General features: G+C 47.5%; 1 protein-coding gene across 1 annotated transcript in view; it reads left to right on the top strand.

Moving 5' to 3' along the window:
* Positions 1 to 675: 675 nt before the first annotated feature.
* igdcc3 (immunoglobulin superfamily, DCC subclass, member 3) overlaps positions 676 to 12,311 on the top strand; it is a 31,873-nt gene continuing 20,237 nt past the window's right edge. Inside the window, exons 1-2 of the mRNA XM_062472015.1 lie at positions 676 to 993; positions 4,216 to 4,524. Coding sequence (XP_062327999.1) covers positions 852 to 993; positions 4,216 to 4,524 — 451 coding nt within the window. The 5' untranslated portion in view covers positions 676 to 851. The remainder of the gene's footprint in view (positions 994 to 4,215; positions 4,525 to 12,311) is intronic.

Below are 12,311 nucleotides of genomic sequence, written 5' to 3'. Positions count from 1 at the left end.
TTTAGTTCTTCATCTTTCCTTAGTAATAGTAGGCTAATAGGCTATAGTTATTTATTTTTTCCCCTCAAATAGCCTATACAACATGTTTTACGTGTAGGGTCTTCTGCATGCCATATAGGCCCTACTGTAGTATAACAATGCAGTGTTCCTAGTCCACCATCAGATGTCCTCCGTGTTGTGCCACTCTGCCAGGCAGGCCGAGGAAAGGGACCAGCAGTATAGCAGCGTGTGTCTGAATGTAGACCAAAGTCCAGGAAAGTATAGGGATTTGTGCCTGGTGAGGCCGGGGAATGTGGGCCATGAGGCCAGGCAGACTATATGGATGTATAGGGCCGACCTTATAAGACCTGGAATTGCGACTAGTTGACAAATAGGGCCTATTTATTTTTTATTTAATTGTCACACTGTTTTCCCTTTGTAAACTTCTTAATCTATTTGGGGTTTTAATACATTCCAAAGTTAAATGATACAGACCTGTCAAATTGAATGTAATCATATAAACATGGACGCACTGACACTGAAATAGAACGTGTAATTTTCTCTTTGACTCCAGTCTCCATCATACCTCGCATCTTTGAGCGCAGTGGTCCTGTGTCTTTTGTCTCCGCAGCAGCCAGTGTCGATGGGGGAGGAGGGGAGGGAGTTTACGTCAAACGATAGAACGGTGAATAGCTGTGTGAGGGAGGTTGAGTTAAAGGAGAGAGAGGCAGCGGCTTTGGGATACAGCGGAGTAGAGGAGAGCGCGAGATGCTGACAGATTCCTGATAGATGTGCAAAATGGCGCAAGCATGTTCGACCTCAGAGAGCCACCAATTGTAGCCTAACTACGATGAGGAGCTGGAGTTAGTTGGATGTCTGCCCTTTTCCTCTCGTTTTGCCCCAAGCTGCATTCTTCAAGTAGCCTATCGGAATATAAACAAAGTGATTCAATGGCGACCAGAAGGCGTTGCCTTGTTCAATGCTTTTTGGGGATACTTCTTAACGCTTTTATCGGTAAGTATTTAATATTACCCCTTTGTATTTTGCTGATATTGGAAACACCGTGTTAGTGGAGGAGTAGAGAACTGGACTCGCATTTTGCCGTTCCCTATTGCTGCTGCAGAAATAGCTGAAATAGACTCACAGTCAACCTCGGACAGCTACTTGACTCACATTCTCCCGTCCCCAAAAATTGCTACAGCCTATAGCCTATGTCCCAGTTTAGCAAACTCGCATGTCTCTCTGGTGGCGGGTCTGTTGAATTGTAGGTTAGGCTACTATTTCCAGATAATATTTTATAAATCGTAAAAAATAAATTGTACCGATCAAGGTGTGAAAGTGTTCATTCGGTTTGAGGTCCGCTTTGATTGCCTACCTCTCACGGCGTTTGTTGAGAGCAGAGATTGATACAATGCGGACCCTGTGTGTGCCCATAGTATCCTACCAATTTAACATTTTACAGTAGCCACGTGCTCACGTCTTTTCTATATTATTACGGTCAATGGTTACGCCGGCCTTGTTTGCCGTGTAGTTGTATGTGACCGAATGGGGATATGGTGAAACAACAGATTATTGCACTACACTTACACTAGGTTACTATATCAACGATGAACACATTCCTGCAGGCCCAAATATTAGGTGTATTCACATGTAGGTATACCTTACCTGACCAGCTTGGCATTTCATAAGCCTCTTCTGTTTAATTTTGTAGCCTACACTTTGCAGTCCAAATTGAAATGTGATCTAGGAATGTAGGCTATTACTGAAAGCCATTCAGAAGATGCTGCAAGTAATAAGGGCTTTATATATCAATGTGAAATGTTGGTTTGTGATGCTTTAAATGGGATCTGTCATCAGTCCCAGATTGAAGCTGAGATCGGCGTTGTCTTGTGCTCTGTGAATGGTTGGAATGACAGGGGTTACGACTCGCAAAATGGATAAAAAGACAACGGTTATTGCCTTCTAAGGAGCATATTTGTCCATATTAAATGTCAAGGCTGTCTTTCTCCTCCCTTTCAAATGTTCCGCGGTCCTTTGTTCAATGTGATGGACAGCTCTGGTTCCTGAATGCGAGGCCCCACGGCCAAACCGCGGGGGACAGGCGGGCACGGAGGATGCTCCGAGGGTAGTTCAGGGCAACGTCACAATATAGATAGGCCAGTTTGTCTATACTCGTATGGATTTGATTTGAGAAAGAAACAATTTAATATAAAACGATGCACTTGTTTTTGTTTGGGGAATTATCTAACACCTTAATTTGATAACATCAGTTATCATAATGGCGTTTGATTGAGATCTGGCATGATTTATCTGCCATTTCAAGTAGGTCACATATTGAAGACAAAAACTAAACAGTACAAACAAATACTACTACTTCTACTAAGATATCACTAGAAGGGGAGATGACAATGTGTTGACAATGTAAGCTCCCCACCCCCACCACCAGGCTGCCTTTTGCCATGTGACGTCAATGGAGGTGGTGTCCAGATTGTTTATCCCAGGGTGTTGGATGATTGTGTTAGTCAGGTGGAAGGGGGTGGTAGGAACAAGTAACCTTATTGAAACCAATATAGCAAAATTGTGTGTGTGTGCTCATATGGTTCCTTTGGAAGAACATGGATTAAAAATGTACTTGAAGCTGCTATATAGAAACATAAACATGTGTGCTGTAGTGTAGAAAATGGGGAAATGAGGCAGGGGTTTAGGTAAGGGCAGGAGAGAATAGTCGCTCTCGCTCTCGCTCTCTCTCTCTCTCTCTCTCTCTCTCTCTCTCTCTCTCTCTCTCTCTCTCGCTCGCTCGCTCGCTCGCTTGCTCGCACTCTTTCTCGCTCGCTCTCTCTCTCTCTATGTCTCTTTCTTTGTCTTCCTCTCTGCTGATTGAGACCAGGAGGTTCCTACCTGTCACCAGACCTGCAGGTGGGCGTTAAAGGGCAACTTTCTGCCTTCCGGCCTATCAGGCTCCCTTTGACAACCCTAATTAACCAATCAGACATCATTCAGATCTCACCACATGCTTTACTCTCTAAACTCCAAAGACCCACCATACTCACCCAATCACATCCCTGCAATATGCTGCCCCTTAATGTTTCTATGAATGACTCAATCTAGCTAAACCCTATTAATAGGACATTTATTTTCTCAATAATTATTGACTTGATAACGATGCTTCAGCTTGTTGATTGAGCCCCAGGCCAGGAGGCTTGCTCACAACTCAACTGTTATCTGTCTCTGAGGCCTGGTAGCATCAATCACAGCCCAGTGACTGCCTGGAGATATGAGGCATGATCCCCCCCCCCCCCCCCCCAACAGACACTCACACACTCCTCTCCCCTCTGAGGGTCCAGGCCATCTTGAGGAGAGGAGAGACAGAGGAAAATGGAGAAAGGAGAAAAGATAGAAGAAGAAGATAGAGCCATGCCCCACAACACTCTAGCACCACAAGTCTGGGAGAGGCACCAGTGCTGTAGTGGAAGGGTTAAATAGTTCAGTCCCCCCCTCCCCACCTCCTCCTGCCCCTTGTTTTTCACAGGCGGCAGCACTGATGTCTCTCTGATTCTGTGGCAGCTCTCCCTACCTCAGAGAAAACGAAAGAGGGGAAAGGGGGATGGGCGGCAAGATATTGAGAAACAGGGAACATGCGAGGGAGGGAGAGCAAGAAAGAGTGGGGGGAGAGAGAGAGACAGGCTATTTCCCCTCGTGTTTGTTATGTGATCTTCTGGGATGAGCAGCATGTCATTGCATTCCTTGTGGGCACCTAAAAAGGAGGACTCCTGATGCTGGAGGTCCTCAGGCCTGAACCCTGGTACTCTTCCAAGTTCCCCCCACACACACATGCACACTTCCACACTTCCACATACATATACTACCACATAGACATCCACACATGAATATACTAATACATACTGTATACATACAGTAGCACATCCACATACCCACACCACCTACCCAACGCTCTAGCCAGATCCCATAGTGTTGGGACGAGAGGTAAGGAGAGGGTGAGGTAGAGTGGCAGGGAGAAAAAGAGAGGGAGGAAGAGGAAAAGAGAGGGAAATGGGGAGAAAGAGTAGCACGGAAAGAGGGATGTCGGGAGACTTTAAAAATAGACACTACTGCATCAGAGCTACACTGAGGTCATCATTTCACGTGTTGTGCCTGCTAGCACCCTTTCCAACACAGGTGTTTGTTTCCTCTGTTTGGAATGACTGTACAGATCTAACAAGTTGTGTGTGTTTCCAGGTGTGACGTGTGAGGCGGAGCTCTCCTTCACCCTGGAGCCCAGTGACATCATCGCCGTGCAGCGTCAGCCCCTCATGCTGCACTGTCAGGTGGACGGCTTCCCACCAATCACCACGCAGTGGAGGCGGAGCGGCCTTTTATTGGCCCAAGAGGACCAGCGTCACACCACCTTTGCCAATGGCTCGCTGCTGATTGGCTACTTCCAGAAGACCAAGTCGGACGGCTCGTCGGATGAGGGGGACTACGAGTGCATGGCGCAGAACTCCTTCGGGCTGGTGGTCAGCCGAAAAGCTCGGGTCCAAGCTGCCAGTATGTACACCTTCTGAAGCTGCCAATCAGTAGATCTCATTTGCTGCTTTGCGTCTGTGTGGGTGTTAGAGTTAATGAGGCCCATGGCTCTAAGTGGTCTAGTGAAGCGGCTCGAACTGGACTAGTGAAGCTGGTCTTAGTAAACTAGTTAATCTTATCTGTGTGGACTAGTTGATCTGTAGACATCTATGTCAGTCCATGTCAAAGCTGCCACTGCTTTGCTCTGGACTGGCACTTCTCTGGCAGGCTGACTGGCTGGCTGGCTGGCTTGTTATCCTTGTCTCTCATGCTCACACACACATATTCTCCAGTATATAGACAGGCCTGGTGTCCTGCTGGCAGAATGGAGGTAGACTTTGTGGTACAGTAGAGTTTAGTGTTTCTGAAGGCTGTGTGCTATGACAACGCACAACATACAAATACAAAGGCTGGTTGAGACTGGGGGGAGAGGGGGGGGGGGGTTCCTGGGCTGTGTGTGGACAGAAGACCGCTGTGCTGTTGTGTTAACGCCACAGTGCCACTCAGCAGGAGCTGTGTGTATGTGTGTGTGTCTGTATGTGTGTGTGTGTGTGTGGGGGGTGAAATAGTGTGTGTATGTGTGTAAGTGAGAGAGATACAGTGTATTTGTATAGGTGTGAGGAAAAAGTTGCCTCTGCTCAGTGAGTGGGCACCGTCAGACAGGGGAAACCTTTTAATCCCCTGCAGGGGGCCTCTTTCTCAAAGGTCACCCTGGAGATGGAACGAGGCAAAAGGGAGGGAGGCTTGGAGAAAGAGAAGTGGAGAGAGAGGTGGAGCAAGGGAAGCGGAGGGTGGGAGGCAGAGAGAAAAAGGCAGAAGGATGGAAGTGGGGTGAAGGTGGAGAGAGAGGAGGCTGTGCCCAGGTACTGGTGTCAGGGCTGTTCAGCTAAAGGCCGATATATGCTTCTCCGTTTTCCAAAAAACGTACACATGGGAACGCCCTCCTCTACGGGGAACGCCCTCGGAGAGCCCCGGAGAGCTCGACGTGCACCTCCTGAATTTTCATATAGTTACGGATACCCCCTTGGCTGTGATTGGTCAGTATTAAGAACCGCTTGCGTCAGGGGCGGGGTTGCTGTGATAAACAGGACAAACATAATCCTTTGACCGCCATTGCTGTAAGTTTTTACAATTCATATTTCAGCTAAACAGTACATGTAAATCAGCATCTGAATTAAAATGTGACGAGAAATGGGCAGTGTAGTTGCTGAAAATGTGCGTATTTTATTGATGAAATGGCTAATTTGTAAATTTGCTCCGACTTCTCGATAACCTAGGTAAATCAACGTTTGTGTGTGTGTCTGTGCGGGATTGATGGTTTGTTGAGCATCTGGGACCGTAGCCTGCTTCCAAGTGAAGTCCTGTCATATACCTGACACTCCAGACACTCCAGACACACTTGCACACACTCACATGCACACTCACATGCACACTCACACAGAGGTAGGCTGGCAGGTAGACAGGATGGCAAACAGACAGACTCTCCTGCCTCTGCCCTGTCAGCTCAGGCTCTCAGAGGGAGGTGTATTAAGGCTTGGTCTGGCTGATGCTCTTATCCTACAGACACAGATCATATTTGACTATATGTGTGTGTGTTAAGACTGCAAAAGTAGGGCTCCCTGTTGGCCCGCTGAACAACCATCTATTGAGGAAACACTTATTCTTCTAAATGTTATCTCTCTGATGGATTCCCCCCCCCCCCCCATCCGTCTGCTTTTAAATCTGTCTCCACCTCTTCTTTGCTCTCTCTGCCCTCCTCCCCCCTCCCTGTTCCCTCGGTCCCTCAGTTCCTCCCTCCTTCCTAGAGCATCTTTAGTTAGGGCTCAGGAAGCTTTTCATCCGTCCTGGAGCCCCAGAACTGACGGAGAAAAGGAGGGAGATAAGGAATGCAGGGGAGCAGGACAGAGAGAGAGAGAAAGGCAGAAAAATGAGAATGAGAAAAAAAGAGGGAAAAAGATAGCAATAGACTGAAGATGAGGGAAATAGAAAAGTGGGGATTGAGAAGGATAGAGGGAGAAGGGAAGGGGAGAGAAGGAGAGAGGAAGCCAGGCCCCTCTATGATGCGCCCTCCTTCCCCTCACATACCCCGTTGCCAGGCAACCTGCCTATGTTACAAAATAGCCTTTAGGATGAATCGTAATGACTTGCTTTGGTCCTATTCTGCTGCTTTAATTGGAAAGAGTTTAAGCTTCATGTGGATAAAATGTTTTTTTTTGTGGTTACTATTCAGGAGGTGGGGGCAGTGTTTGACCTCAGCGGGGGGGGTGGGGGGTGGGGGTTGGAGTAGTCTGTAGGGACAGGAATGGGCAGTAGACAGATAAGTGTACATGCACAGGATATTCTTAAAAACACCATGGCATATGTGCATGTTTGTATGTGTGTGTTAGTATGCATGTGTGTGTGTCTATACCCGGGCCAGCTCTGTCTGTCTGGCTGGGTGAACAGGTTCATTGCCATGGTGAAGTGTCTTTGTAGCGCAACTCTGTTGAATGAGACTTTAATAGAAAGGCTGAGTCCAGGGGTCTGACAGCATGAGTGAGGAGTATAGAGAAGAGGAGAGGGGGGAGAGGAGAGAGGACAGATAGGAGATAGGACAGGAGAGAAGAGGGGAAAGAGAGAGAGAGAGAGAGAGAGAGAGAGAGAGAGAGAGAGAGAGAGAGAGAGAGAGAGAGAGAGAGAGAGAGAGAGAGAGAGAGAGAGAGAGAGAGAGAGAGAGCATGCCTGCCTACACCCTGGTGTAGGGGGTTTAATAGTGGCCAAACAACCAAAACTGATTCCCCTATGGTTTAAATGAAGATGGGAAACTGAACAGTGTAATAGCATGAACCAAATAATGCCAATACTAATGGAATTACAGTTATTGGACTCTATGGGTTAAATCAGAGCAAGAATGGTCAAAATAAGGTTCAAATGAAATACGCATTTAATAACATTGCAAATGAATGCAATCAATTTCAAGGCAAACTCTTACCTACTCTACCACGCTTATTGTAAACCAGAGATAGAAAGCAAGATGTGAGGTAATAGAATGAGTACAAGGACAAGCCAGAGGTGAGGAGAAGGTCTCAGGAGATCAAGAATCCACAGAACAATGCTTTGCAATTCCTTTTATACACAAGCACAACCAATCGGACCAAATCTTGACCCTTACTTATCAGCATATGACTAGCAATGCTACAGTAAGTTACACAATGGGGTGTGAGAGCCATCAAGTTGAGACCCTGTCGAGCAACTCCAGATTTTATCATATAAGAGGTGGGGGCAGGTTGACACCCAGCCTTCCACTGGTCTTTAACCAGACTTGCTGACAGTGCTGTTAACTCAGGAGTGTGGTTATTTATACAGTCCACACACAAACACACACACACATACGCTCTATCTGTGGTGTGTTGTGGGCTACTGTTCAGGGTCAGGGATAGTCCTCAACGCTTTGTCAGATGTCACTGGTTGCTGTGGCTGGTGTGTGAGGAGAGAGGGGCGTGGTGTGTGTGTGGGTGGGTGTGTTGCCCCCCTCCCTGGCCTCTCGATTCCTCCATCTCCCTTAGGCTTCCTTTGTCTGTGTGCCAAACCCTGCCCCTCGCCCCCTCTTAACCCCCCTCTCTCATCCCATCCCCCCAAACCCTCTCCTCCCTCCAGCCTGCTTGCCGGCCCCTTCACCCCTCCTCCTCCTGGTGTTGATGTGGGGAAGATCAGACTGCTGTGGTCAGATCTCCTAACCCTGCCCTCTTCATCCCCACCTCGTCTTCACCTGTTTAAGCAGAACAGAGGGCCTGGCTTAGTCCTCTTCTCTTCCACACTTTTTTCTTCCCCAGCGTGTTGTTTAACTCCCTCCGCCCCCCCATTGCGAGCTCCTCCTCTCAAAAGTGCTCCCTGATAGTCTATCTGTGAGTGTCTGTATCTCTGAAGGTTAGGTCCATTAAGTAAGGAGCTGCTCTCTTCAACACAACTGACGTTGAGTGCAGCAACACAACATCCAATCCCAGATTTCTTCCAGCCTGCCAGCCAGCCTGCTATAAATAAATATATATATATACAGTATGCACATACACACACACACATATGTACACTATACTATATATATATATATATATATATATATATGAAAGTAAACATGTAAATACTAGACATTAAATTGCCCAATTAAAAGATTAGAAAAGAGGCTGCAGTGGAGGATTGTAGCACAGCTGTCTCTCTTCCTCTGCTGGGCTGCTTCTGGACTTTGCCTCTCCACATCATATTTCACACTCATTCCCTAATATCTCTTACCCTCTCTAATCCCCTCTCTCTTTCCCTATCTTCTCCCTGCCCCTCACCCTTCCTCCCTCCCTGTCAGTTTTCTGTCAGGCCTCCTGCCTGTTTAGCACAGTGTCCTTGTCAGGCTGGAATGTGACACTCAAAACTTGACTAGGGCATAAACCTGGTGGCTGGGAGTGGGCTCATTGAAAGGTGTGTGTTTGTGTTTGTGTGAGAGAGGTGTGTGTATGGTGTATAACTGTGTTCTAACAGAGAGGTGGGTTGTGCTACTGTAGTGTCTCCAGACCACCCCGGCCTCACATTCCTGCTGCCTGCCACTGGCCTTGGGGGGCATTCCTCAGTAATACAGGTCAGAGGTCACAGCACAGGTCGGAGGGAGGGTCAGAGGCTAGACAGGGGCGGGGCATATTAAACACTGCAGTCTGGAAATACTGTGTGTGTGTGTGCACATGTTTGTAAGTGCATGTGCATGTTAGTGGGTGTGTACGTCTCTACGTGTAGTGTGTGTTGATGTGTGTGTGTTCCTATAAGGCCAGCTCTCCCCAGGGTCCAGTCACCTCTCTTCCAGACCCCCCCTCCCCCCTCCAGACCAGCCCTTAAAGGCTTTACTGGCCCCCACCATCTTCCAATAAAAACACTTCTTCCTGTCCTCCCCTGGCGGACATCTTGTTCTGCAACTAGTGAGCTTGGTAAAGACGTGGAGCCGATAGACAAGGAGGAGATGAACTAGGAGGAGGAAGAGGAGAAGCGTGCTGCACTGTGTGTGTCTGGGACTCAAACGCAAACCCTGCACACACACACTCAAATATGAATGCATGCAACTGCAGAAAAACATGTATGCTCACACACACACACACACTAATGTGCACACACATAAACCAAACCAAGCTGAGCCCTTTCAGTGGACAGAGCAGCAGAAGCAGGGTCTCTGGGGGTGGTGCGGCTGGGGGGCTCACTGGGGTGACTGGTAGAGAGGGATGGAGAGGGACAGAAGGATAGAGAGAGAGAGAGAGAGAGAGAGAGAGAGAGAGAGGGAGGGAGGGAGGGAGGGAGGGAGAGAGAGAGGAGAGAGAGAGAGAGAGAGAGAGAGAGAGAGAGAGAGAGAGAGAGAGAGAGAGAGAGAGGAGAGAGATGAGAGAGAGAGAGAGAGAGAGAGAGAGAGAGAGAGAGAGAGAGAGAGAGAGAGAGCGAGCGAGCGAGCGAGCGAGCGAGCGAGAGAGAGAGAGAGAGAGAGAGAGAGAGAGAGAGAGAGAGAGAGAGGGAGGGAGGGAGGGAGGGAGGGAGGGAGGGAGGGGAAGAGAGGGAGGCCCCCTTTTGTCATTTGTGTGACTCTGTGCTGGAGGTGGGGGAAGGGTCCCCCTGGCTCTGCGCTGCCCCGCTATTGACTCAGGAATGGGGGGTCAGAGGTCAGGGGGGAGGGACGGGGGAGCTGGAGGGACGGGGACGAGGGACGGGGGGGTGACGTTGACCTCTGTGTGTTCACTGGGGCAGAATACCCCTCTTCGCATAAGGCGAGGAGCTTTATTTTCTCTCTCTCTTTCTTTCTCTTTTTCTCTCTCCTCTCCTATCCTCTGCCTGCTTAGACCATATCAACAAACCTTGTGTAAAAGTTGTACACACACACACACACACTGAGAGTCCAGTCACAGGAGGATAGGCTGCCTGATCTTAAGGAAACACTAATTATATTTTCTATTACTGGCAATTGATTACTTCCTTAGATGCTTTTTTAAGACACACACACAAAGACACAGTTCAATCAGTAGCTTGTGTGTGAATGCAGTCATTGGTGTGTGTATTGCCTCTTCACCAGCTAAGTTCCTGCTGGCTCAGTGGAGATGCTACTGTAAATGGGTAGTTGAAAATCATTTTTTAAAAGCATGTATTTATGTAGTGTGAAATCTGTTATTTGAGAAAATATAAGGGGTCACTAACTTTGTCAATTCTTTCACTGTTTCACAGTTTTTTTCACTGAACTGCACCATCAATGTGTCCGGTGGTGTGACAAAAAAAATAATATTAAGAAAACAAAGTCTTAAATAATATACAAGAGAGAGATTTATCTTAATTGTTAAACACTTATAAGTGTTATTTATTGAATGCAAAAGGATAAATAACACAAATTTGTACCCCATAACCTGATGGACTTTTCCAATAAATGTGTCCATTGCTGTCATCCATACAAAACAATTGAAAATTATAACAAATTTAAGATGAATGATGATTATGGTTATGGTTATGGTATCTAGGATTGGGATTGGGTAATATTACGGTTAGGTAGGGTTAGGGTTACCTTTCTGAAAAGATCTGACACATGCAGTGGGGCACTAGATTTAGAAGAAGATTGGAGCTCTAGCTTTATCAAACACACTATTGTCTCTTTTTATTCTGGGATAAGGGTTAGGTGTTAATGTTGAATGATTAGAGGGAGGGTTAGGGTTAGATGTTAATGTTGAATGATTAGAGGGTTAGGGTTAGATGTTAATGTTGAATGATTAGAGGGAAGGGAGTGAGGTTAGAGGAAGGAGAGGAAAAGGGACAAGGGAAGGGACTGAAAGAGGGAAGGATGAGGTGAAGGGAACATGTGGTCTGCTGTGAAGGCTGGACCTTGAACCACGAAGGAACATTCCATTCCTCCACTGCTCCACGACCTCTGACCCCACCAGCTTTGTTTCAAGGGCAGCTCTCGACAGGCAGTACAACCACTCACCCACACAGCCACACATACACAGGCACACATGCACACACCCACACATGCACAACAACAACACACACACACACACAGAAACATGCACACACAGGCTCAAGTTGTTACATTTATCTTGCGACCGGCTGAAGCTCTGGTTGGTGTGTTATGTCCAATGGCAGATGAGGATGGGTCACATGGGGAACCAGTTAATGCTGCCTGGACAGTCAGCTCAGAATTACACTACTAGTTCTTAACTGCCAGGCAGTCAGCCAGCCAGCCAGTTTGTCAGTCAGCCAGCTGGATAGTCAGCCAGCCAACCATCACAACATGCTAGGTTGTGTTTAACCCTAACCCCCCAGGGGTTGCTCCTTGTAGTGCAATGTTGCTGTCTTCACTGAGCTTTACTGTATGGCGTGAATAATTCTCCAGCCTCAAGCTTTATCATGTTTTTTGCTTCTGTAGTGTGTTTGATACATAACCTCAGTAAGAAAGTGTGTTAGTGAGTCATAAAGCTGAGCTGATGGAGCAGGCCAGCTCTCTCTAACCCCCCCCCTCCTTTCTCCTCTTCTCAGAGCTGGTGGTTTAGTCTGACAGAGTGGTTCTGAACAGCATCACTCACTCAGACACACATTCACTCAGATGTACAAACACACACACACAGTGGGGGCACGCACATGAATTAGCATACATTTATCTGGATTAGACTGCTCTTGAGTGTGATTGTGTGTATTTAAAGCGTGTGTGTGACGCTTGTGTGTGTGACTCTCATGTCCCTGGTGACAGTCAGCTGGCAGCTTGAAGGCCTGTAGGAACAGAGGGAAGGAGG

The sequence above is a fragment of the Osmerus eperlanus genome, chromosome 10 (assembly GCF_963692335.1).
Source record: "Osmerus eperlanus chromosome 10, fOsmEpe2.1, whole genome shotgun sequence".
Lineage (NCBI taxonomy): Eukaryota > Metazoa > Chordata > Actinopteri > Osmeriformes > Osmeridae > Osmerus > Osmerus eperlanus.
Note: the sequence above shows the minus strand (reverse complement) of the source record. Positions and strands in the feature narration are given on the sequence as shown.